This window comes from Lachnellula hyalina, assembly GCF_007821495.1.
Source record: "Lachnellula hyalina strain CBS 185.66 chromosome Unknown contig00210, whole genome shotgun sequence".
Classification (NCBI taxonomy): Eukaryota; Fungi; Ascomycota; class Leotiomycetes; order Helotiales; family Lachnaceae; genus Lachnellula; species Lachnellula hyalina.
Window position 1 is genome coordinate 13,753 of NW_022157324.1, and position 23,761 is coordinate 37,513.

A 23,761-nucleotide genomic window follows, 5' to 3' on the forward strand; every position below is an offset into this window, starting at 1 on the left:
CTCAAGCTTGCCTCGAATCTCACCAAAGTAACGCCTACATCGTTCGATCTAGAAATGGATCCGACTCTTCTCACGATAAACAAACTCCGCTATGACCGCATGAACACTAAATCTTATCTTGAACTCCCCAAGTCCTACGCTTGGAATCGCAATTGCTTCTATGTCATCTTATCTGTCGAGGAGATCAAAACTTGGCATGCTACAATCCGTGTTTTCTCCAAAGCATTTTCAGTTGGCGTCTATGCTGTCGGCACAGCGACTTTTGCGTCGGCCCAATTCGTCTCTATTACCATTGCACTTATGACTCTTACTATGGTTCTCGGTACGGCAGTCTTAGGCCGAGTCCTCAGCCTCTGGATGGCCAAACGCCTCATGAGCAACGACCCGATTATCCACAAGATAGTCAAAAATGATTCCGAGGCATCTCGAGAGTTGGATATGATTTTTGGGATCCCAGGGTTACAGGTCGAGATTATGGGGAACGTGGTGGTGGACGGGTATGCTGTGCACAGGAGAAGTGAGTGGCTTACTATTGCGAAATACATAGGGGTCTGTGCGGGACCGTTCGATCTGGGGACATTGCAGGTTCCAAGTCAGAGGACGTGGTGGAAGTAAGGGTTCCCAAATCGTGGGTATTGATACTGGTAATGCTGCTTGGTGTTTAGGTTAAATCAGGGATTTTTCGAGAAAAAGGTACTGCACTTGGTCACTTGCCAATCGGGAGTCTGGATTGGGAATCGTGGATTCGCCTTTGTTTTACACTCTCCTAGATATTTATTATCTTAGTGCAATGTGCCGCGGGTGGTGTTCCGTAAGAATAGCGTGGGTGTTTGGTTGTAAGGCAGGGACTTGAGTTATATAAAAGTATAAATAGATATAACTATTACTAGGTTGCTAAGTATAAGTAGATATACTATATTTAAGTCAAGCATAAAGCTTCTATCTAATAAACGACTGTTATAAAACTTATATAGAACCTTTATAGAGGACAAACAGGTGTAATCACTTTAACTCTTAGGGGGTTTATACTATTCGCTTCCAGTTAAATAATACTATATGCCTAGCTAATAGGGTCTTCTATAGTCCTTGACCTGCTAAAGCTATGGTCCTATTAGTCTATTTAGTACGTGTTATAATATTTAGATCTATGGATATTCTTGAAGCTTCGAAGAGGAAATCTTCGATAAGAAATCTGATTGAGTAAAAGTCTCTCTTGTGTGCCAAGATCCTGAAATCGAAGCCCAAAGCATATTTCATGAACCTTTTACGTCTCAATACATGAACTTCATGGCTATTTAGACAAAAGAATCACATCAGATCTATACGGCAAGAAGCTTCAAAGTTAAACTGTGAAGCGGCAGAGGGTGGACTTGTGTCACGCGGGATGGGATATCATTGATCCGCGCCGGTCATGTGTATACAAATCCTCTTTCGACCTTTAATTACAGCTCACGCTTTTTGTTCTTATTCTTCAGACGTAATGCAGTTTATTTAGCTCAGTTGCATTGCTTCCTGCGACACGTGATGAGACTACCTTGCACCTTCATTCCTTCACAACGCACGATTCCGTCATCTCGCCATAAATAGTACGGAGGAAGGTGTTTAAATCTGAGAAGGCCAGACGATTTCCCAGAACCCAGGATAATTGGCGTACTTGCCAACTCACCAGCGCTGGGAATAGTGCACCGGCCGAGGACTCTTTCTCCATAAACAGCAGCCATCTTCATATTTTACTATCCTGATTATACATTTTTCCCACTATAATCTTTGATCATGTTATTCGAACCACTCGATTTCGAACCCATTAAAGACGATGAACGGAGTGTCTTGAATAGTGATGCTCAACTGGATATTCTCGGTTTGTTTGAGACAGCTATAAGCTCTTCACCATCTCCTAATATTGATGAAAAAGCGAAGCGCTTTGTCTCAGATCTGGTTGCATTCGCCCCGAAGGAAAAGTCTGGACTAGATGCAGATATTATTGCTTCTATTACCTGGAAAGTCCTGATAAACACCGCAAGTTGCATTCATTGCCGACACTATGGACAAGATGTTCTCGTCAAAATTGTTAGCTTATTAGGTACCGCCGGCGATACGTGGAAAGATCACCCCGGGTTTGGAATTGTCATGAGGGAAAATTGGAACCGCAGTATGTACCTCTACGAATAGTTCTCTTAGAGCAAAGTCTAACATTAGTATCAGATCCCGTATTCCAGCTTGATGATGATGATGATGATGATGGCCGAGAATTCACATTGGATGAATGGCTCAACCTCAATTCTTTCGTCGCCAGACTAGGCAAGGAATTTATTAGCTTCGGTCTCTGGGAGTTGCGAGATGGACTAGAAGGACCCCAAGCAGAGGAAACGGAAACATCTGCCCCTGTAGCTGTGATCAACACTCGTGTTCTTGTTGCGACGGAATGGATTATACGAGGTGGGCGGGGACTCTTGCGAGAGTCGTTACTCAATTCCTTGTCACATGAGCCGAGGAGTGGGAAGTCATGGAATGGCGGTCCTTTGTTTCCTGGTGCTAGGGGCTTCAATCTTGAGCGGTGGGGCTTTTGGAAGCGCCGGTTGGGAGAGTTACGGAAAGATGCTGTTGAATCTAGTCAGAATGCGATTGATGAAGCGGTGGAGCTAATGACGGCGTTAGAAGCTGAAGCTGCGAACGCTTGGGGTGTAAATTAGCAGAGGACAGATTCTTCATCCATTGGTTTTGGGTTTCTTGCTAATATTAGACTGTTTGATTGAGTGAGCTGGAAGTATACTTGAGCACCATCTGACAGTAGCCGGTATACTCTACCTACCTATATAAGCGTTTGCTATTTAAGCTTTGGCGAGATCGTCTATGTTCCACGATTACAATATACCCTTTCTTATTATCATCTTCTATGTCTACCAATTTCAACTCCATACTTCCTTACTTTCATAGTGCACACTGCTAACTGCTCGGGATACTCAAGAACACTCTCGGCTTCCTTCGAAGCCCCTGCCCTACTGCAGCTCAAATCCAAAGACAAAAGTGGAAATCGCAATGCCGACTGCGCATTTGCATTTAAGATATCAATGACACAAAACCAAACCCATTCCTCACTATGCAACTACAAAACCTCCCAAGCTACGAGCCCATTAGCTCCCCGTCTTCGAATTCGCTACCCCAAATCAAAGAAATAATTAACAATCAACAATTAACAACAAGCAAGCCAGGGAATCAAAACATATCATTCAGCATCAAATCCCCCATATTAAATTATTTAAACAACAGAGATTACTTACTCCTATAAAGCTTATCTCAACATATGCACGTCCTCTCATTCTCTCATTCTCTCATCCTCACTCTCGCACAACCCCTAGTTCTAGCAGTCTAGACCATTGAAAATATATTCGAGTATCTGGAATACTGTTGGGAATGGTTGGCAATGCTTATTTCATTGGCGTTAATGATATCGGTTGCGAGCAGAACTAGGGGGGTGAAATATATGAATTATACGGACATGGCATCATTATCAAATAACGCGACGGGTTCTGATATGAAATTATTAGATCATGGCGCCCGCCCGCCCGCCTTTGCATGTTATCCCTTCCCATCTCTCATAATTAACTAAATCAACCTAACGTATTATCCCACATACTACCTACCGTCACCCCCTTTACCCACTCCCCCGAACTCCCACCATCTTTCACCGTAACCCCAACCTCCCTCTTCCCATCTCCAGGTAGCAGCCAAAAGGCATTATCGTTAAAATTCCCCAGCGTGCCGGCCGGAAGGTCAAGCCACACCCAAGCCGCGACTCCCTTCGTAGCCTCGACCGTGAAGTTCCCCGTCTGCTCATCATAATCAAGCACGAGTCCCGGATCTTGCAGGTTTGCGTCGCGGAGAGAAAGCGTGTGGAAGTAGTATTCGTGTGTGAATACTTTGGGCTCTTTGGTGTTGGGGACGGTGCCGGTGGCTGTGATGTTCATTTTGAGGATTGCGTCTTTGAGATCGTAGCCAAGGGTATTGGTATTGCCCTGAAATACCTTCGTGGTATTCAAGGCCCCAACCACACACGGTACCGTTTCGATGGGTGCGAGTAAAGTGCCGTTATACGCGTACCAAGCTAGTGTTGCGGTCCCAGAAGTAGAAGTCCAGAGATCAGAAGTCACGTATGCGGTGAGATCGCCGGTCGTGTAATTCCAATAACTCGCAATGATGACAGGTTGGTAGATATTTTTCGCTACATAATGTAGCACTTTCCATCTGCCGTCATACTCGATCCCTGCCCATGTGGGCGCTTGCCAGATGTCTTCGAGTTGCCAGTACAAGGAGCCGAGTTGGCGTTCTGGGAAGCCGGAACCACGTCGGTAGTAGGTGATTTGGCTGCGGTAGAAGTCTGCTTGGAAGATCTGCGTGGTGTGGCACCAGGCGCTGAAGTTGGCAACGGAATCTGCGTGGTGTGGGGTTGGGTAGTAGGTTTCTGCTGCAGTGGTCATTTCACCCATTCCAAGGGAAGCGTTGCGGAAGTTGGAGGTATTGGTGCCGCCAGCCGGGTAATGGTGGTTCCGGAGAACGATGGTGGAGCTGTTGAAGTGGAGGTCTTCTGGTGATACTGCTTGTTGCCATGTTTGAAGACTAGGCATGGAATGGTATCCGAACTCGTTGGCAAATCTTCCGACTGGGTAGCTGGAGAGATTGAACGCTACGCTTGAGTCGTAATCATAATGATCGGTGTCTCCGTAGATGGAGCCAGCCGTTTTATTATCGTATCTTTGAACCATTGGAATTGGCAATGAAAAATTGAGCTCGAGATAGCCATTAGTAGTACTGCTGGGAATGTAAGAGATTGATTTCGTGTTGCCATACACGGCTGGAAGCAAAATGTCCAGGAAGAGCTGCTCGTATTCATTTTTCCATTTTGGGTTTCCTGGATCCTCATATTCTGCTACCACGAGTTCGAGATTCTCAAGTTCATTGCCTCCAGCCCAAAGTGCCAAAGACGGGTGATGGTTTACTCGTCGTACATTGTAATCGGCTTCCTCTCGGACATTGTCCAGGAATTCGGAATTCACGGGGTACAATGCATCGCCGAACTCAAATTCGCTCCAGAGCAAGATGCCCATCTCATCAGCGATATCGTAGATAAAATCCGGAGAGTAAGCTCCACTAGCCCAAACTCGAAGCATGTTTTGATTTCCATCCACAACAGATTGGAAGAGCTGCTTCATTTTCGTTTCCGTCACTCTCGGCCAGAAAGCATCTGGTGGAATGAAATTAGAGCCTTTGGCATAGAACTCTTGTCCATTGATCTCGAAATGCCAGTTGTTGCCCGGAGCTATTCCTTGAGCTAGTTGTTCCTCGGATATGGGTGTCATGTTCAAGACAATGGTCCTGAATCCGCTTCGTTTGGTCGCCGTCGCCAGGGTCGTGTTTCCATCTACCACGCTGATCTTGAAGTTGTAGAGGTTCTGAGCTCCAAGTCCACTTGGCCACCAAAGCTGACAAAGTGCACCATCCACAACTATGCTGCCACTTATCGTCGATCCAGAAGCCGAGACATTCTGCAAAGTCCCGCTAGTGACCGTGGCATTGCTTAAATCCAATATCTCAACCTTCATTTGAGCCGTACTTGGGACCGTCCCAAGGAGATCGAGACTAGCATTTACCACCCATGGCGCACTTTGGTCAGGCGGCAGATTATTCAGCTGACCCTGCCGATAAATATCCAACAGCGTATTCCTAACATAAATGCCAGAAGAAGGCAGCTGCACCACATAAGCAGGCTGCCATATCCCAGCCGGAGCAAATGCTGGACCCCAGTCCCACCCAAAATCACTCTGCTCCTTCCTCATAAATTGCCGGTTCGCGAATTCGAATTGTCCTTCCACGTAAAGAGGCCATGTTTCTTGGCCGGGCTCGTTGGCGATGTCGGCGGTGATGTTTACTGCCGAACCGAAGTTGATGCTGAGCTTGGGTGTTCCTGAGCAAGAGGCAAGGATGCTAGAGACATCAAAGTAATATTGGCGGAATTGGTTGCTGGTTGAGGCCACGTGTTGGCCGCATAGCTCAATGGATGTGAAGGTGTCTAAGCCGTTGAAGAGGAGCCATGTTGATAGGCCGGTTGATGTGTCTCTGGAGACGGTCAGTAGCCTTGCACCGTATGAATCCTCAGGTTTCTTTTTAGATGAAGATTCCCACTCCCGTGCGGTTTGACTTTACATGGATATTGTATATTGAAAGTTCACTTACAGCCCCTCCAAACCCGTCTCATACGTCCAATTCCCATACCCAACCCACCTCAACTCAAAATCCCCCAACCCAAAATACGGATCCGGAATCACCCCCTCGCGATACAAGTCCAAATGCACCTGACCAGGCACACTCGCCGGCACGGTAATATTTGTATAAGTAGGGGAATAGAGCGTCCATTTGAGGGTACCGAGATCCAGTAGCTGTTGCGCGATTGTTGTGGTAGACAGGAAGGGAAGAAGGTGCGAGGACTTCATAGTGAAGATATTGGAGAGAAAATATGAAGAGGGGAGGGAGAGGTAGAAGAAGGGGAAGAAGAGGGGAGACATCATCACGGGGTATATGGTGTGAGGTTTTTATATGCATGCATGCTGACTTCTCTTCAAAGTATGTAGGTACATGGATCAACCGGCAGGAAATGGATGAATAGCCAACGTTGATTCGGTAGCTGCGAGTTGGAAGCTCGAAGAAATGATGTCACTTGGAGCATCTTCCATTCCTGTCACGGAAGGACATGTTACGTGAAGCTATTGCAGCAAGATACCTGAATGCTTTTGGAATGAGTCGGGGTGTTGATTGTGGGGTTGAGATGAGGGGTTGAAATCTGTATGTACGAAATATGTAAGAGTTCTAGCATCTTTTTAGAGACGATCGACATCGGGGGCTTACCTACTATAACCGGTTAGGGCAAGGAGTGCGATTTTCTTTTTCCCGCAACAGCACTTTGTACTTGAAGTAGTAACTACTTGCGGAGTTGAAGGAACGCTAGTATGGTTCAAAGTTCTCGGGAGCCCTAGAGCACTATACGGCCGTATAGGCTGTTCCATGAACTTTTTTCAGCTGGCCTGGGGTAAGGAGATCCTCTTCTACTAATTAAGCTAGCATAAAGCTTTGCGTATAATCAATACTTTGTATTGAACTAAAATGAATTAGCTTTCCCGGAATTTAAACATCTTAAAAACTATATTCTTTATGTTAGAGATATCACTTTCACGCTGAACTGCTAGGGTTCCTTCAACTTCGCGAGTTACTTGGAGAGGTATTGACAGGAGAACTATGCTTGATACTTTCACAGTTGTGGTGGCGGTTGGTGTTCTGGCCTGGTAGTTAGAGAGGTCGGTAGGTGCGGGTGAGCTAGGTTGCAAGCTTGGATTCTAAGCCCAGGTAGGGCAAAAGCTGGTGAAGCTCGTAGGGCTTGAGGTAGCTACCTGTATGTATGTAGCAGTTTTAAATGATAGCGAACAATTGCACCTTGCAATCTCTGGCTTCCGGGCTGGGGATGTTGAGGAAGAGCATTGAACCATTCTGAGCAGGGTGATGGATGGTCTCAGCAGAAGTCACAGAAGACTAACACTATAGAAAGGAAACCCCGGCTTCTAATTCAAATGCAAATGCTTCTCATATGAGTCTAATCCACCATTATGCTGTTTATTGTTTTGATGTACAGACATACAAAAGAAAATTCTTGCAGGATATATGCAATACAATGGAACGTCTCAGTCAAGCAGTAATTTCTGCTACAAGATCAAGATCATTCATACCTGCGTCTATCACCCCACAACCTCCAGCATCTCTCCCTTATCCATCCCTTTTTTGCACTCAGTGATGAGCACCAGTGTCACCGTGATACCCAACAAGCTTGAACCGGCCGATCATCTCTCCCACTGTCCAGAATCCCAAAAGCTCTGCCACAATAACGCTTCCAGAGACTACTTTGGCCGTGTTCAGGTTGCTTCGCAGTTGCGATACAGTGTTGGAAGCTTGTGAGATGGCTGGGCCGGGGTTTCGGGCAATTTGGAGGAGACGTTGATAGTATGATTGGAAAGCGGAAACGGGACTAGAAAGACAGTATCAGTATCCCATACAAGTACCGACCTAGGGAGCTCTTGACTTACGGAGGAGACATCTTCTGTCCTTGGAAAACAATCTTGGAGAGCTCAAGTCCAACTCGCGCGTAGTAGACGGTTGGAGGGATTTGTCCTAATCACGCAACATCAGCCATTGAGTCCCCAAACATCGCACACGCATCCCCATGGATGATCCGCAGAAGCCACTTACGCTCAACAAACTTGATGAGCTTTCCAGTCCGGCCTCCAATCTTGCCGAGGGCATTTCCAAGACTCTGCGCAGCGTTGCTGATCGCGGGCCCAGCAGACGAAGTAACCTTCGACAGACCTTCTGACGCTTTCGACTTGTAGTCTGCAGCAGTCTGCGAGGCCTTTGAAGCCGTGTCTTTCGCTGCCTCGGAGGCTTTGGCTGTCGTCGATGATTCGAAGCGGCGAGCTGTCCGTCCGGGTAGCTTGGTAGATTGCCGCAGCACGGCGCGGGAGATGCTCAACGACATAATGGTGACTCTATGTGCCCAGAAGACCTAAGGAAACGAAGACCTGGATTGTGGAGAGAGTGGTGGGCGGGCAATTGGTCGTTGGATAGAAATCGCGCGAGGGTCGAGAAAATGTTCAGATTGTCGGAAATTCCAGGACAACAAGGGTTGCCTTACATAAGCATATCCCGGAGACTTCCTTCCCAAACCGAGCCAAGCTCCCTTTGCGATAATGGAAGAGCTTTCGGAATTTATATACACAGGCAGACAGAGAAAAAGGTAGAGTTTCATTCAAAGATATTCTAAAAGCTATGTATATTATCACACAATATCCATCTAATGTTCTTCACGTCATTTCTCAGTCTTCACTCTTTATTTGCACCTTAATGGCGCCCGTCTTTGGGTCTGCAGCAGTAGCAAAAGCACTAATAGCATCCTCCAATTGGTAACGGTGAGTGACCAGCTTCTTCATATCAATCAGGCCACTCTGTACCAGGCGGATGGCTCTGGGCCATGTGTTGCAGTATCTGTACTGAAACTGTAGGTCAACTTCTCGAACGCTCAGCCTCATGAACGGGATGGTCATCTCGTTCTTCCCTACACCGATCACGAATACCTTGCCTCCGAATTTGACAGCCCAGATGGCAGCCGATACACTGCTCTCGACACCAGTGCACTCGATTGCCACTGCCGGCTCAATGCCGCCAAACGCAGCTACAATGGCCTTCGCAGAGTCTTCCGCCGACACTCTCTCGACCTTGAATGTTGTGACTGATGGCACGATCTTCTTGGCGAATTCCAAACGTCCCTCGTCGATATCGGTAATAACAATGGGGCAAGCGCCAGCAGCTTGACAACAAAGCAATGTGATGAGACCAATGGGACCAGCGCCGCAGATGAGGACTGGATCTCCCAGCCTGACCCCAGATCTCTGCATGCAGGCGAGAGAAACACTCAGCGGTTCCAAACACGCTCCATCTTCGAAAGACATATCCCCAATCTTATGACACCAAATAGCTGGGTGGTTGACATATCTGCGGAGGAGACCTGGAACTGGTGGGGTTGACAGGAATTGGACTTTCTCGCATCCATTGTATCTGCCAGTAAGACATGGCTCGCATTCGTTGCAGATGATGTTTGGTTCGATAGCGACGCGGTCTCCTACTTTGAGGTTTTCGACAGAGGGGTGAGCTGCCAATATGACGCCTGCGGATTCGTGCCCCAAAATATGTGTGTCTGTAACAATCATGGGCCCAATGCAACCAGCATGCCAGAAGTGCACATCTGATCTAAGGAAATGTCAGCCGAGTCCTAAGAGCCTTTCTCTCGCAAACTTACCCGCAGATACCAGTGCTCTTGATGCCAACTGTTACTTCACCCGGCTTCAAACTATCACCCTTCTCAACACTCTCCAGAGACGGTTCGGCTTCTGCGACCCAGAGTTCATGCTCTGGATTAGTGTACACCCCAATGTTGGCTTTTGTTGGCCTCGCCATTTTGGAAGATACAATCTCAGTTGCTGAAGGAGCCATGATGGTACTTGTCTTGTTTGTTGGCAGATTTGCGGGGGAGTGCTGGCTGGCTAAATGGGATTGCAGATATTGGGAATGCGGGCAAATATAAGAACTATCGTCAACTAAGCCGGAGTCCTGCGCCCCGCAACCTTTCAGTCAGCCGTTAAAGGGAAAAATGAAAGGCAACTAAGCACCTGCTATCCACGAATTAGCAACCTTCTGGAGGGGAACTATCCCGAGATGTATATTGGCCCTATCCACAGAATTTCCACACGTATTGGATTGCGGGCCATGTTGTCGGCGGGGCACGATCGGCACGATTGAGACCGACTGCACGGGCTTTGAAGGTCCATGCGCTCCAATCAACGTGAAGTTTCCATCTATAACTTTCTATCAAAAATAACGGTCGTCCCGACAGGAAACGAGTTGCATCCTGTGTTCCAAAATATGCCACCCCATGTTTCGGGAATATTGTGGCTTTTTGCGAGAGTCTTCACGGTATGCGGTCCCAGAGTTGTATCTCAGGGTGTGATATTAATGGCGTCATGCATGATGAGGCTCTTTTCGACATCGCCCTCTATCTCAACGTCGAAAGGTTTGGGAATAGTCTCGTATTCTTCTTAATTTGCTTCAGGCTTCTATGATTACTTTCAAAGAAATAATATAGTTGAGCTGACTCCCAAGTGAAGATTATTATATACGGACTACTAAGTTCTTGGCGCTCCCCCACTCTTCTTCACCTCCCCGCACCAATCTAGCATTGTTAACCACCAGATACCGAATGTCAAAATGCCTCATGTTCCACCCCATCCAATCAAGCTCGCCATCCTCGACGACTACCAAAATATTGCAGCACCATACTTCGAATCCCTCAAGTCCGCCTTCGAAATAACAGTCTTCAACGACACCCTCCTCCCCTTCTCCAACCCCGCAACCCCAGACTCCGCCAAACATGAACTCGTTCAACGTCTCAAACCCTTCACCATCATCTCCTCCATGCGCGAACGCACTCCCTTTCCGGATGCTCTACTCTCACGACTCCCCAACCTCAAACTCCTCCTCACAACCGGAACCCGCAATGCAGCCATCGACATGCCCGCCGCAAAGAGACTCGGCATCCACGTGACTGGCACCTTGGGGAATGGACGAACGAATGCAAAGACTGCGAAGCGCAAAGGACCAGATAGTACGACTCAGCACTGCGTTGCTCTCATTCTCGGCATAGCCCGAAACATCGCCCACGACCACGCGGCTGTGCAAACCGGGGGCTGGCAGACGGGTCTCGCAACCGGGCTGAGCGGGAAGACGTTCGCGACATTGGGATTAGGGCGCTTGGGCGTCAATGTAGCGCGGATCATGAGTGTAGCGTTTAGCATGAAGATTGTTGCTTGGAGTAGTAGCCTTACGCAAGATGTGGCTGATGAGAAGGCTCGGGCCGCTGGACTACCGGTTGAGGATGAAGATGGCGAGAAGACGTTCAAGGTCGTGAGTAAAGAGGAGTTGTTCAGGAGCGCAGACGTGCTGAGTGTGCATTATGTGCTTTCTGATCGCTCGCGTGGCATTGTCGGGGCGGCGGATCTCGCGCTGCTCAAACCGTCTGCACTCTTCATCAACACTTCCCGCGGCCCCTTGGTAGACGACGATGCGTTGTATGATGTTTTGCAAGCTGAGAGGATTCGGGGCGCAGCGTTGGATGTTTTTGAACTGGAGCCGTTGCCGGTTGATAGCAGGTGGCGGACGACGGAGTGGGGCAGGCGCGTGCTGTTGAGTCCGCATATGGGGTATGTGGAAGAGGAGACGATTGGGAATTGGTATGAGGAACAGGTTGAGATTGTGGAGCGGTGGGTCAAGGGTGAGGAGTTGCTTAATGTTTTGAATTAGAGATGTATAATGATGAAGTCCTTGATCCGAGCAGTCATTGCCTCGTATCCCAATTTCAAGGTGCTAGACAGCCAGAATACTCAAACCGTAAGTCACAGTCCGACTGAATCGGGTGCTCTGGATGGCTTCAATCGAGTACGGATACTAATTCTAAACCAAAGGCCCTGACTCTATCCACGGCCAACTACTTGGTCTCTCCTCAACAGGTAAGAAAGACAACCTGTTATCTTCACTGTTCATCTGACTAAAACATCGATAGAAACTTCCTGCGCCTTATGTGCTCAACGATGAAGAGTTGTTATACATCAGAATTCTCGTAAGCCGCATTCCAAGCTTCACTCTGAATTCCACTGGTCACAGTGCAGCTCTGGGATATACGCTCGCCGTTCATATTGCTTCAAAGCTAGACCAGATCTACGAAAGTACGGCAAGAGACTTCTTAGAAAACTTTTCTATCGGTATACACAGAGCCCTCTTGGAGCGACCCGTTTGTGGGTATTGGGCTCCAATCAATCATGGCCCCTCCGACGAATTCGATGACCGACTCCTCACGCAAGAAGTACGAGACGTGGAGGTTTTTGCCTGTGCAACAATCGACCGCGTCCAGGTTCCTACACATGAGTCGGTCAAGACGTTCGCGGAGAACCTTGGATACGAAATAATGACCAAGATGGAGTGTATTCCCTGGGGACGCATCAACACCTACCAATTTGCTCAAATATTCTACACCAAGCTCATGGAGCAAGTCGAGCCTGTAATCAAGTTGCCTGTCACGCATGAGCAGTTTAAAAACTTCGATGCACAGATGGAACGTCAGAATCACCCTCAACCTCGCATCGACGACGAGAGACCTGGCTTTAAGGCAGTGACGCAGACAGCTGAGAACGATCCCTTTGGGAAATTGATCGCAGCGCGAGAGCCTAAGCCATCTGCCGAGACTTCTCCATCCGATACACCTACGGATGACATATCGATGTTAAGCAACGACTCTGCCCCTTCGAGCCCCCTCGATATATCGATGTTAAGCGACAACTCTGCTCCCTCAACTCTTGATCGCGGCATACCTTATCCGAAACATAACGGCGGACACAGCAATACGCCCAGTGAAGCTATTACACAAGACCCAGCAGAACTGTCTGACGACGATGAATCTTCGGAGTCGGAAGACACTCCAACCAAGGTGCTGATGCCTCCAGCAAGTAATATGTCTAAGACGCTAGCCCCCTTCTCCATTCCAGCGCCGGCGGCAATGCCTCCAAGAAAGCCTCCTATGAGCCTATGAGGATTTTCAGGTGCAAGGTATCGCGAGGACGGGCCGTAGCGGAGAAAGAATGTTGATATCATTGAGTTCCCAAGTAGGTATTTCAGCGAGATTTTGTAGAGTATATTTCTTCTGTGGTGGTGGTGTGCTTTTGGCGTTGAAGAATTCTGGAGTTGGGTTGATGATGCTGTGTATGGATAGAGTTAGATACCCCTTCTTGATTTACCTAGCCAATAATTTCCTTTTTTGGACCTGCATGCGTGTATCTCGTACCTTGTAGATACTTTAATCGTTACCTCATTCTGTCATGCTGGAGGATGCTTTTGAATTTTTGATATACTATTCGCCAGCGTTATGCTTATACAGACTCGGTTCTGACGAGACATCCTCCAAGAGACTACTAATTTACTTGCCAACTAATATGGAATGCAATGGAGCAGATACTGCCGGTCTTGTGACCATCCTCATGGATGGCGCCCGTGACATTCCCTGCAAAGACAAGAATATCGCACATCTGCGACTTCGACAGCATGTTGCACTTGTCCCTGAACCCCACCGCCGACCTCTTAGACCCCGGCGAACCTAAATCCATCCCAGGGCTATTTTCCCGCTGAACATGTACTCGCATATTGTGGAAGTCCAAATCCCCAAGGATAATAAGAAGCACCAAAACAACCTCAACCAAATAAGAAAGAACAAAGTCAAGGAACTCAACCATCTATTGTCTCTTACAAAACTACCTACTCACAAGGGTATGAGGCATCCAAAATGAAACTCCATACTCCAGCCAGGATATGCCCAAAATTATCTCCATCTACAGGCAGTCATCCAAGTTTTTCTTCATCCCCTCATATCTCTTCTGCCCACCGAAAAAGGTCAAACGGAACATTGCTGTCACAAACCACATGTCTGACACGCTCATCAGGAGTTCCTCCCTCGCCCCACTTCGTAAACAACCCTTTCGCCGATTTTTCACGAGGATTCGCAGCTTCTCTCGCCTTAATACCATTAGCATACGCCCTATACCCAACCAACCGATGCCCAGAACACCACACCGTACCAACAAACCTGTCCACAGCAAAGAATGGCACCCGCTCTAAGCACACCGCAACCTGTTCCCCCAGAAACAAAGCAACAGCTCGAAGGTCCTCGATCGTTGTGGCAGATTCCCGTTTCACAAGACCGGTAGCTGTCTCGGCAAAGCGATATAGAGACATGTATTTCTCGCTCTCTTGGAATGCTTCTTGCTTGGACATGTGGTGCATTTCAAGGTCTTCCTCCTCCCAGTCCCTCACGTCCCAGCTCTGAGCTATTGCCTTCTCAAGCAACGGAACACGCATCCCATCTTTAGCAAGCTCGCGATTTGCCAAAACGGCTTCAGCGCCGCGCAGGAAGTCGTCGATGAATATCTTTGCATTCGTGTGGTCGATGTCGTGTTTGCTGAGGGAATTGTTCAGGAGGAAAGCCAGTTCAAAACCCTTGGTCTTGGCTTCGTTAAGTGATTCTAGGGAGATGGTTTGGATGAGGTATGCGGCTTCCTTGATGACATCTGTGTCTTTTTCAGTGAGTTTGCGGGGTTTAGGAAGTGCCTGATGGGTATGTTGTCAGTGTTGGCTCCGGACATTGAATTGAGATCTTACGGCTCCTAGCCCTTGATGAAGTTCCCCGGCAACAATGAAAGGATTAGACTCATTGGCGGGAATGAAGAGGTAGTCCACTTGCTCGGACATCTGAAACGGAGGACTTGAAAACCTAGAGACGGTCAGTATGCCAGACTTCGCAGCTTGCACGGGGAGTGGGACGGACTGCAAATTTGAGATTTGGAGAATAAATCCTCATAAGCAATAACCAAGAAAAAAAGAGCTTCCAGTGCAGGTTTAATTCACAAATTGTGCGTCACGAGTTCTGCCATGATTTACTCACTAATTATGGATTTGGACAATGCACCAGGAAATTAGTTAATTTAAGGGTTTTATAAGTAAATAATTCAATTGGTCAACCGCTTTTTGTTAGCCAAATTTTCAAGCATTGAAAGTGATGCTATTCGGACTTTTTAGTGTATTTTTTCTACTTTCTTAATTCTTCTACCAAATCATCTATTAATAGGCTAAACCACACTCTATTACCCCTACGCGGAATAGGTAGCTTCTTACGGGAGTGGGTCTTGCAATAAGTTCATCGCCGAGTCCTTATAAAAGCCTGAATATTCTCATCTCCCAGCCCTGTTTGATTTCAACTAATGTGATAGCACATGTGATATCTAACCTTTGATATTCATCTTCATGTTTCTTAGGCATCGAGCTTTGGGATTATATAGAACAATGCAACTATCTCGGCCATCATATAATGAATATATGTACCTAGAAGGACCCCAGAGTTGCAAGGCCCCAAGATTTTCATTTCATACCCAAAAATACCAACTCCCGGCGAAATGAGAGTCTGGGGCCATTGGAAGCAACTAATTCTATACCTGAGGCCTCATTTATGTATTTTGATTAAGATATCTACATCTGCCAAACGATCCCGTAAAGGCAGCAGTGGTGGACCCCTTTTGAAGCGAATACCGTATTGAGGGTCCTCGATACGCCACAGCCGATCCATCGGTTACTTTTATACGACTAAACAAGATTCCATTTCCAAAGTAGAGAATTACTCTGTTAATCTGCAAGAAATCATTTTGCTAGGATATCAAGACAATGGGTAGTGGGCATAATTGCAAGTGTATATATGGGTCAGCCGGCGTGGAGAAAGAGCGCAACCGATGCTTTTAATGACTTAGGATTCGATGAGAAGCCAAAGTGGATCTTTTGCCAACAGAACACCAAGTGGTCTTGCACTGTTCATACCCTTGGCACAACATTTGGGGGTGATGCTATCCATGATTCTCGAACAGATGCTGTGGAAGCTGCTGCCGTTGAGATTCTTACTTTAATTGAGGTGTGTATTATGAATTTGCTTATTATGCATGAGCTGAGGCGAATTAGACATGAAGTCAAAGAATCCTACCAAAGCGAAAATCGAGACTTTCACCGGATCCAAGCCAACTCTGGGAGATGCGGTAGAGGAAGAGGGTTCAGTAGACCGCATGGAGGAATGAGTGTGCTATGTGATTCCCTTTGATCAATTGGATATGTAGACAGATGAATCAATGGCACTTTGTACGCCAATATCTCTGAGCTTCTTTTCCTACTTCGTTATCTAGTTGTGATCTCAAGCGTTGTGGCAAATATGTGATGGATCCAGGATCATAGACCAAATGTTTTCCGTTCACTTGCATGAATTCGGCTGAGGACAAAACAATGGAAACGTTATAGATACTTCATTCATCGTTCTAATTTTTGTTTCCAAGCTACTCATAGCTATTTAGCAAAACATGTGAATGATTTCCTATTTCGGTATAGGCTCCCTTTCCGTCCACCAGTGGCACAGCCTCAGCCTCGTTACAGTCAGTATCAGCCTTTCAGCTAGGACGATTTAAGCCGAGAACGTTTCTTTTCGGATTCGCAACAACATCCATCAACAACTTCGCCCAACCCACCTATCTACCTATAAGCTTGTATCGACTTGCGATGCCATGAACCTCCATAGCTCTGCTACGAGCTTACGATTTTTACGAACCTATCTACGAGATGCCTTTTGTCCCCACACGCAACGGCAATCATGCCGTGCCTTCCACCTGTATCACCTCGTAACGACAAACCAGGTCGTTGGTGTTCACGCAGCCAAAGGGCTGAAGAGAGCCCCGGAATTCGAAGATCCAAAAAATATCGAGTTCAGCCTGTATCATTTGCGTCCGCGCTCCCACCAGTTCCTCAAGCGCTTAACACTCGAAGAGGCTCTACAATCATACATAACGCCTGGGGTCGCGTTGTTCCCGCTGGAGTCTGGCGATAGTGAGGGCGATGGCGATGGCGAAACAAAGACAAACGATCGATTCTTCTTGGCTGAGCTCAAAACAGATGAGGTCGTACCAGAGAATTACTTTCTGAGGAAACGCAAACGCGGGGCCAAGGAGATACATCTAAAACTGAATCAGGGTGTCATGCACCAGATAAATATGTTATCCAAAGTGTGGTTTTTTCTCCGGCATAACGAGCGTGTTGAATTTCACATTCATACCCACAAGCAACCCGGAAGGAGAAAGGAAACGAAACCTTTCGAATTTGCCGATATCCAAAACCAGATGGAATATATCTATCTCCGGCCAGACGTGATTGGAAAAGCTTTACCCACAGATTCGGGAGTGGTGATTCCACCACAGATCGGCAAAGCGGATTTATCCTGGGTGGTCGCAATGCGAGAAAATCCAGAGCAAGATTTCACATCCATAGCGAAAGCAGCAGCCGAGCGTATCGAAGTTGTCAAGCAAGAGCAATTAGACCGCGACGCCCATGGTCTGGGTATAGAACTGAAGAGCGAGAGGCGTAGGATCAAAAGGGAGATGCAGTTAGCCGGGGAACTAAAGAGCTTCAGACAGCAACGAAAAGAAACCTTTGATCAGATCCACGCAGAAGATCCGGAACTAGGAGCATTGGTGAAGCGAAAGGCAAAAAGCTCCACCACACCGCAAGCAATCCTTGAGTTGTATAAACAGGCACAGCGTAACGTGCTATGGCGAAGAGTTTTCCTTGCTACGCTTCAAAAGAATGATCCCAAGATCGCTCATGAGGTGCAAAGGCAGACACTTGGCCACGATAGTCCCGATCGCGTGCGTACTGTACTCAGGGAAGCACAAAGGAACGCACAAATCAACGCACCACATCGCAACGCAACGGAGGAAGAGAACGAAGAATCTTATCAAAGTCGAGAGCCGAAAGTAGCAGCGGCTAGGGACGTATCTGGTCATAAGTCGGGGCGAGACAGCAGAGGAACAGACGAGTCTGCAGAGAATATGGGTCACGGCAGACCCCCCATATCTCGAGGAGAACCGGAGACGAATTGGAGAAGGACCTCCCTCTCCCCACAAGATCCGAAGTATAAGGCTTCCAAAACTTTTTCTTTCAACAAAAAGGATGGATCCAGAAGCATCCTCCTCACAAGGTCAGAATGAACTTCGTTCCGAAACGATGAGGCATGGATGCGATCGAAAACGGGAGAAAGGAGACCAACGCTGGAAAGCAGGGTCTGCTGTCATGACGTATAAAATTTCCTGGAGTATGATCATGTTATGTACACCACCGTATACCAGATAGAAGTATGGACGGACGAAAAACCACCTTCGACAATACCATCTTATTGACTCCTGGATCGGGAAAGTCATGGGGGAACAAAATTGCGTGGATCATGAAGAGAGGTATGACTGTAGGCCATCCCAGTCATTGGTGACTGCCAATACCCTCAAGAGCATGTAAATAGTTGAGTAGAATCGCAACTCATGTACATACTTATCCTGTCACCCTGCACTTCACTCGCAACTTTCTGCCACTCGATTCCAGCTCCTAAATCGTCCTCAGATCAATATCCCCAGCCCACCGCCCTCAGCAATTCTCCATATCCCTCCCTCCCTCTTCTTCACTCTTACAAGCCAGGTCCCCACACAAACCATCTCCATTCATTGCTTCATATCTGCATCAACATGCCATCCCTAACAAAACGCAAAAGACAAGATTTCTCTAGCTCCGACAGCGATGATTCCCTCCCTTCCCTCCAAACCTTCTTTAGCCGGCTCAAGAAACCATTAACAACTCTTCAGAAACCCAACCCCTCACGCCCCAAACAAGTGCGTCCTTCTATCCCTCTCCCCCCATCTCCAGCTCTCACTACACAATACAACACAAAACAAAACACAAACTAACGATCCAATCCCCTCCTCAGCTCAGGTCCAAGCCGACAACCACACCCCAGAAACCCCCAATACCTTCGGCGCAAAAATCCGAGTCCCCCAGATCCTTATCTGTCAAACTGCAGAAACGAGTACGTATGCAAGCCCCCCTTCACATTCCATCCCCCGGCTTCAGCTCACTCACGATCTCCAGACATGGGTTTCAGGGCAAGCGTATATACCGAGCGCATTAATGAAACAGCGGATACAGGAGTTCGGGAAAGAGGTAGCGGAGGATTTAGGGAAGGATTTATCAATCGTCTGTCTACCTTTTCCTTTCTCTCTTTTCCTCTCTTTACCTTTCTTTTCCTTCATGTGTCAGTCTGCCTTCACAAGGAAAGCGGATGTGGGAGTGGAAGTTTGGGGGGAGGGGGGGTGTTTCAAGTGAATGAATATTAACAAGAGTGAATATACCTACAGGCAATCACCAGCGATAAGGAGATAATCACGTACCAAGAAACGACGATTCAACTCGAGATTCGGATTACGAGGGAAGGGAGTGGGGCGGAGGAGGTTGCGGTTAAGGTCAAGGGGTTTTCGAAGGTGGATCAGGAGGTTGATGTTAGTGTTGGGAGGGGGGGATGGATGAAAGTTGATGCGGGCGATGGGGGCGTGGTTGATTTGACTGAGGATGGGGAGGAGGATAGTGGTGGAGATAACAGGACGGGAAAGGGAATGGCGGGTCCGGAGAAGGAGATGAAAAAGAAAATCGAAGATGAAACGGTCATTCCAGACCACTGCTACGAGATTGCAAAGGAAGGGGGAATTCTGGATATGGAGATAGACGAGGATCTTGACGCTGAGTTTCGTGGAGCGGAAGATCGTTCTTCTTCACCTTCTCCTTCTCCTTCGCTGATCGAGGATACATCTTTCGCCCTAGCTTTCGCCCTTCCAGACCAAAAAACGATGAGAAGGATGTGGAGGACTTATATGAAGATAAAGGAATAAGAATAATAATCATTAATCACCAGCAACTATTCTGGCAACTTTTTAACTTCCGCGGGGTAAATGTGAACACGAATGCGGAGTAGACATTGCTGAGTTTATTGATCTAGTTGAATGGATATGTTGGTACCGTTGCTATTAGAAAGGCTACGCATAGGGTGGGAAAGAGGATATGTTGTCTAGAATTTGTGTCCGAGATGTGCGCTGTGGTGGTTCTGAGGCCCCCTCTTCAGTACAGTTCATGTGACATGATCTTCTTGCATGGTTGTATTTATTCTTATTGCTCTTAAAGCTCCCGAGTGATATTTTTATATAAGAATGATAAAACTTGTAGAAATAGTATTAATAAAGGATAGGGTTTAGAGAAATTTATTCGTTTTGATGCAAATTCGCACGGAAATCTCTTGGGGAAAGTTTTTACGGAGTAATCGATCTCACCTGCAGGGAACGCCTAGGGAACAATTCAAATGTCTTATAATGCCAGCTATATAGATAATAATGAACCATATCTGTCATCAAACAAACTGGCCTGCTGGCCCAATGGCAAGGCGCTTGACTACGAATCAAGAGATTGCAGGTTCGATCCCTGCGTAGGTCAAAACATGTAAAGTTTAATTTTTTTAGCATTTCTTTCGGGCTTGGTTGCTAAGAGGGAAAACTTTTTTTTTTTTCACTCTTCTGTTTGCCCCGCCCTTCTCCCGAGTCTCGGCCCCTCTTTTTGCCGACGCAGCATTCTTTTAACTCTGAATCTTGAAAGAGAGTATACTTTATTACTACTTAACCTCTATATGAGATATAAATAGTTTTTAAGCTCATTTGCTCGAATTCTCAATCGTTTGACAGCATGATGATATGCTGTTAACAAGGTTGGTATGACAGCGCGTGCCTAACCAGTTAACAGAAGCTGCGGATCACATGGCGAGACAAATGAACTCGTGAGTGATTACTATAAGTAGCTGTTATTATAACAAGCGTATTATTTCTGGTATCTAATAGGTGCAGTCACATGCACATAGGAGGTAATACCTTATGGAGATAATTACTTGGAAAGTGAGACGAAGAATCACGGGATATTCAACTCCTTTTACTTACAAATTCAGAAAAGTACCATGAGACTGTATCGAGTGGTTGATAGTACTCGTAGAGCTAACTAAGGTCAAGCGTACTCGTCCATTTCATGTTTCGACCGAGGAAAACAAATAGTAGGTATATTGTTTGTCGAGAAGGAAATGCAAACTAGAGATATAAAACCAAAGGTCAGTACAACTACTATGACTTCCTATGACAACATCCCATACCTCCCGTCCCGACTTCATATACGGAAAAAATGCAGAGTTTTGCAATTTCTCGCTCTTTCCATCCCGTATCCTCTCTTTACCAAACACTCCAACTATAAGTGTCCTTCGCTCCTAGGCAATGTTCTACTTACCTTTAACCCTCTGTATGATCTCGTAACTATGACTTCGTACTTGACGTAAATTCTATAAATAGGTTCTGGTCGCCCTCTTTCTCCGTTTCCATCCCTATACATACATCCATTCAAATCATTCCTCGCAGCCCCATCAACCAAAACAAGATACCCCAATCAACAATGCCATTGCACATAAAGCCTTCCCCTATGAATTCCCAATACGCAACTTTCATCTCCTCAAGCTCCCCCCACTCTTATACCAGCCTCTCCTCTATACCAATTTGCAGAACTCACCGTGATAGCAGTAGCTTCCTCACTTGGATCTTAACCCGCATAAAAACCCATAACCACGGCCTTTTACTCTCCATCCCCTCCCCTCTACAACCCCCCTTATGCCCTCTAGTCCAACTCCGACTCCAACGCCACTTCACTTCACTTCACTCCACAACAAGCGAACTATCCACCTGAACCCCCACAAACCCCCTCCCCGCCATCCGCACCACACTCACCCCCCTTCAGACCAAACCCTTGCCTTCCAATACCCCACTCCCACTCCCACTCCCACCCCGACCCTACATACCCCCAAAAGAAAAACGAAAAAGACCCGCTCGAGTCCGAACTCTGCCTACAAATATGCATCGATGCAGAAACCTACATACTGCATATAGAGTTGGATTTGGAGTTCAGGAGAGCGCGGCAGCTAGCTATGCTGTGCCGTGCCATGCCATGCCATGCCATGCCTCGGTAACGACGAATGAGCGTGCGTGCGTGTGTGCGGGCGTGCGGAAGCCGTTGATGATTTCGATACTCTGGTTTTGGATTTTTGTCTGTAATCCTATGCCAGCGTGTATTGTAAGATTACATGACTCACAATTACCAGGTAGGGTAGAAATCCTGTCTTGGATTCGGAACGGAGGGGGTGGTTTGCAAAGAGAATGAATTCCATTGGTATAATATGCACACGTGATTGAAAGGATGTCTGATATAGCGTACCGTGTTTAATCTAATCCTTCACTACCCTATCTATTCCAACCGAGTAGATATTTTCAAAAATCCCTACAATACCCGTCTTCTCATCTTGAAGAAGTATAAACGAAAGCACGTGACAGATACCTTCCTTTGCGTAGTCACGCTCAATGAATGCATCGACAAAACAGTACCGTAACCAGAAACGAAAGTAAATTCCAGAATTACACGACCAAAAAGACAAATGGGATGGAATGTCAAACACAAGTACCTAGCTACAGGCCAGGCCTAACCTTTTGAATTCGATAAAAGGCAATCCACACCATCTAACCCAATCACGTGGTCCAGCACAAACAACTATACATCTAAACACCCAGCGCAAACCAGTTATTTAAAGCAAAGAAATCACCCCTTCACTTGTAAGGAGATTTTCGGGCAAGAGAATCGAAGCAATGAACAATCAATGCCTAAAGAAATCCCTCAGTTGACAGACTAACAGTAAAATAAAACCATTATAGTATTGGAACACATTATATATACATACATCATATCATACCATAAAGACTAAAGTAAATTACACCACGGACGCCTCGCTCACTGGATATCATCAGCTAAAGCGCTCAGCAAAAAGCAGTTGAAAGACGGCCGTGATTATGTGCGATTCGCTCCTTCCTTTATCCACCAGATCCAGTAGATTGATTTTTCCAAATGCAAGTCAGTCGTACGTACTGTATGAATTTTTCCTCCTCCTATGAAATCTCATTCGTTGTCCAAGAGGCTGCAGAGCTCATCAACGCATATTCGTCGTGTGGTAGGCGTTGAGGATCGGAACCCTTTATCGTACGATTATGTGTCTTGCGGTCCTCTACAAAGGTATACGCCCAGTTTCTGTGGCAAAAACCAAATGCTGGGTTGCAGGCTTGACCCCTCGAGAAGGTTCCCTCCCTGGCATGTTTCGTTTCGTTTCGTCCTATTTTTAACCCCACGTTCTCGAATATCACACCGCCTCAAGCAGTCGTCGTCAGAATAAAGCAAGGCCCTTGTTCGAAGCAATAAGACTAACATTATACAACTGTCGATCATGTCAACAGGCCTAAGTCCGAGAATCGATCCCGATCGATCCTCCGTATGGTTACAAAGTAAGCTCCAGACCAATCCTTCGCTACCGCTGCCTCGGAACTCTCCTTCCCCTGTCCCATGAAAGCCTCTCAGTCTGACACGCATGTCGAAAAAGCAAGTTCGTTCCAGTGGCTGGCTTACTTAAATTGTTTGTCTCGTCCTGTTCGTCGGGTATGCCAGCTCATATCCCCCCACCCTTGACACGTCACAAGACGACCCCACCATCCTGTACGCTAGGCTGCAGTCCGGCAGTGGGTCGGGTCAGTGGGAAAATGAGCCTGCGTATCACTTC

The 23,761-nt window shown here is 46.9% G+C and overlaps 5 protein-coding genes and 1 non-coding gene across 6 annotated transcripts; 3 read left to right on the plus strand and 3 right to left on the minus strand.

Annotated features, from left to right (window-relative positions):
* Positions 1-1,773: 1,773 nt before the first annotated feature.
* Positions 1,774-2,690, plus strand: LHYA1_G008707 (uncharacterized protein; the record flags this gene model as incomplete). Its single annotated transcript, XM_031153627.1, has 2 exons — positions 1,774-2,149; positions 2,203-2,690. The coding sequence occupies 2 exons, from the start codon at positions 1,774-1,776 to the stop codon at positions 2,688-2,690; spliced, it is 864 nt and encodes a 287-aa protein (XP_031001806.1).
* A 918-nt stretch (positions 2,691-3,608) lies between these two features.
* mndA (Beta-mannosidase A) lies at positions 3,609-6,485 on the minus strand (the record flags this gene model as incomplete). Its single annotated transcript, XM_031153628.1, has 2 exons — positions 3,609-6,192; positions 6,229-6,485. The coding sequence occupies 2 exons, from the start codon at positions 6,483-6,485 to the stop codon at positions 3,609-3,611; spliced, it is 2,841 nt and encodes a 946-aa protein (XP_031001800.1).
* A 1,342-nt stretch (positions 6,486-7,827) lies between these two features.
* Positions 7,828-8,572, minus strand: ATP20 (ATP synthase subunit g, mitochondrial; the record flags this gene model as incomplete). The annotated part of the gene is made up of 3 exons (XM_031153629.1): positions 7,828-8,065; positions 8,124-8,208; positions 8,287-8,572. 3 exons carry the CDS (start codon positions 8,570-8,572, stop codon positions 7,828-7,830), a joined length of 609 nt encoding a protein of 202 aa, XP_031001799.1.
* A 337-nt stretch (positions 8,573-8,909) lies between these two features.
* ard-1 (L-arabinitol 4-dehydrogenase) lies at positions 8,910-10,047 on the minus strand (the record flags this gene model as incomplete). Its single annotated transcript, XM_031153630.1, has 2 exons — positions 8,910-9,840; positions 9,890-10,047. 2 exons carry the CDS (start codon positions 10,045-10,047, stop codon positions 8,910-8,912), a joined length of 1,089 nt encoding a protein of 362 aa, XP_031001803.1.
* An 807-nt stretch (positions 10,048-10,854) lies between these two features.
* Positions 10,855-13,228, plus strand: gyaR_1 (Glyoxylate reductase; the record flags this gene model as incomplete). The annotated part of the gene is made up of 4 exons (XM_031153631.1): positions 10,855-11,906; positions 11,949-12,033; positions 12,108-12,152; positions 12,206-13,228. The coding sequence occupies 4 exons, from the start codon at positions 10,855-10,857 to the stop codon at positions 13,226-13,228; spliced, it is 2,205 nt and encodes a 734-aa protein (XP_031001804.1).
* Positions 13,229-20,499: 7,271 nt separating this feature from the next.
* On the plus strand, positions 20,500-20,571 carry LHYA1_G008712. The gene has a single exon. It is a non-coding gene; the product is annotated as a tRNA-Arg (tRNA).
* Positions 20,572-23,761: the final 3,190 nt, after the last annotated feature.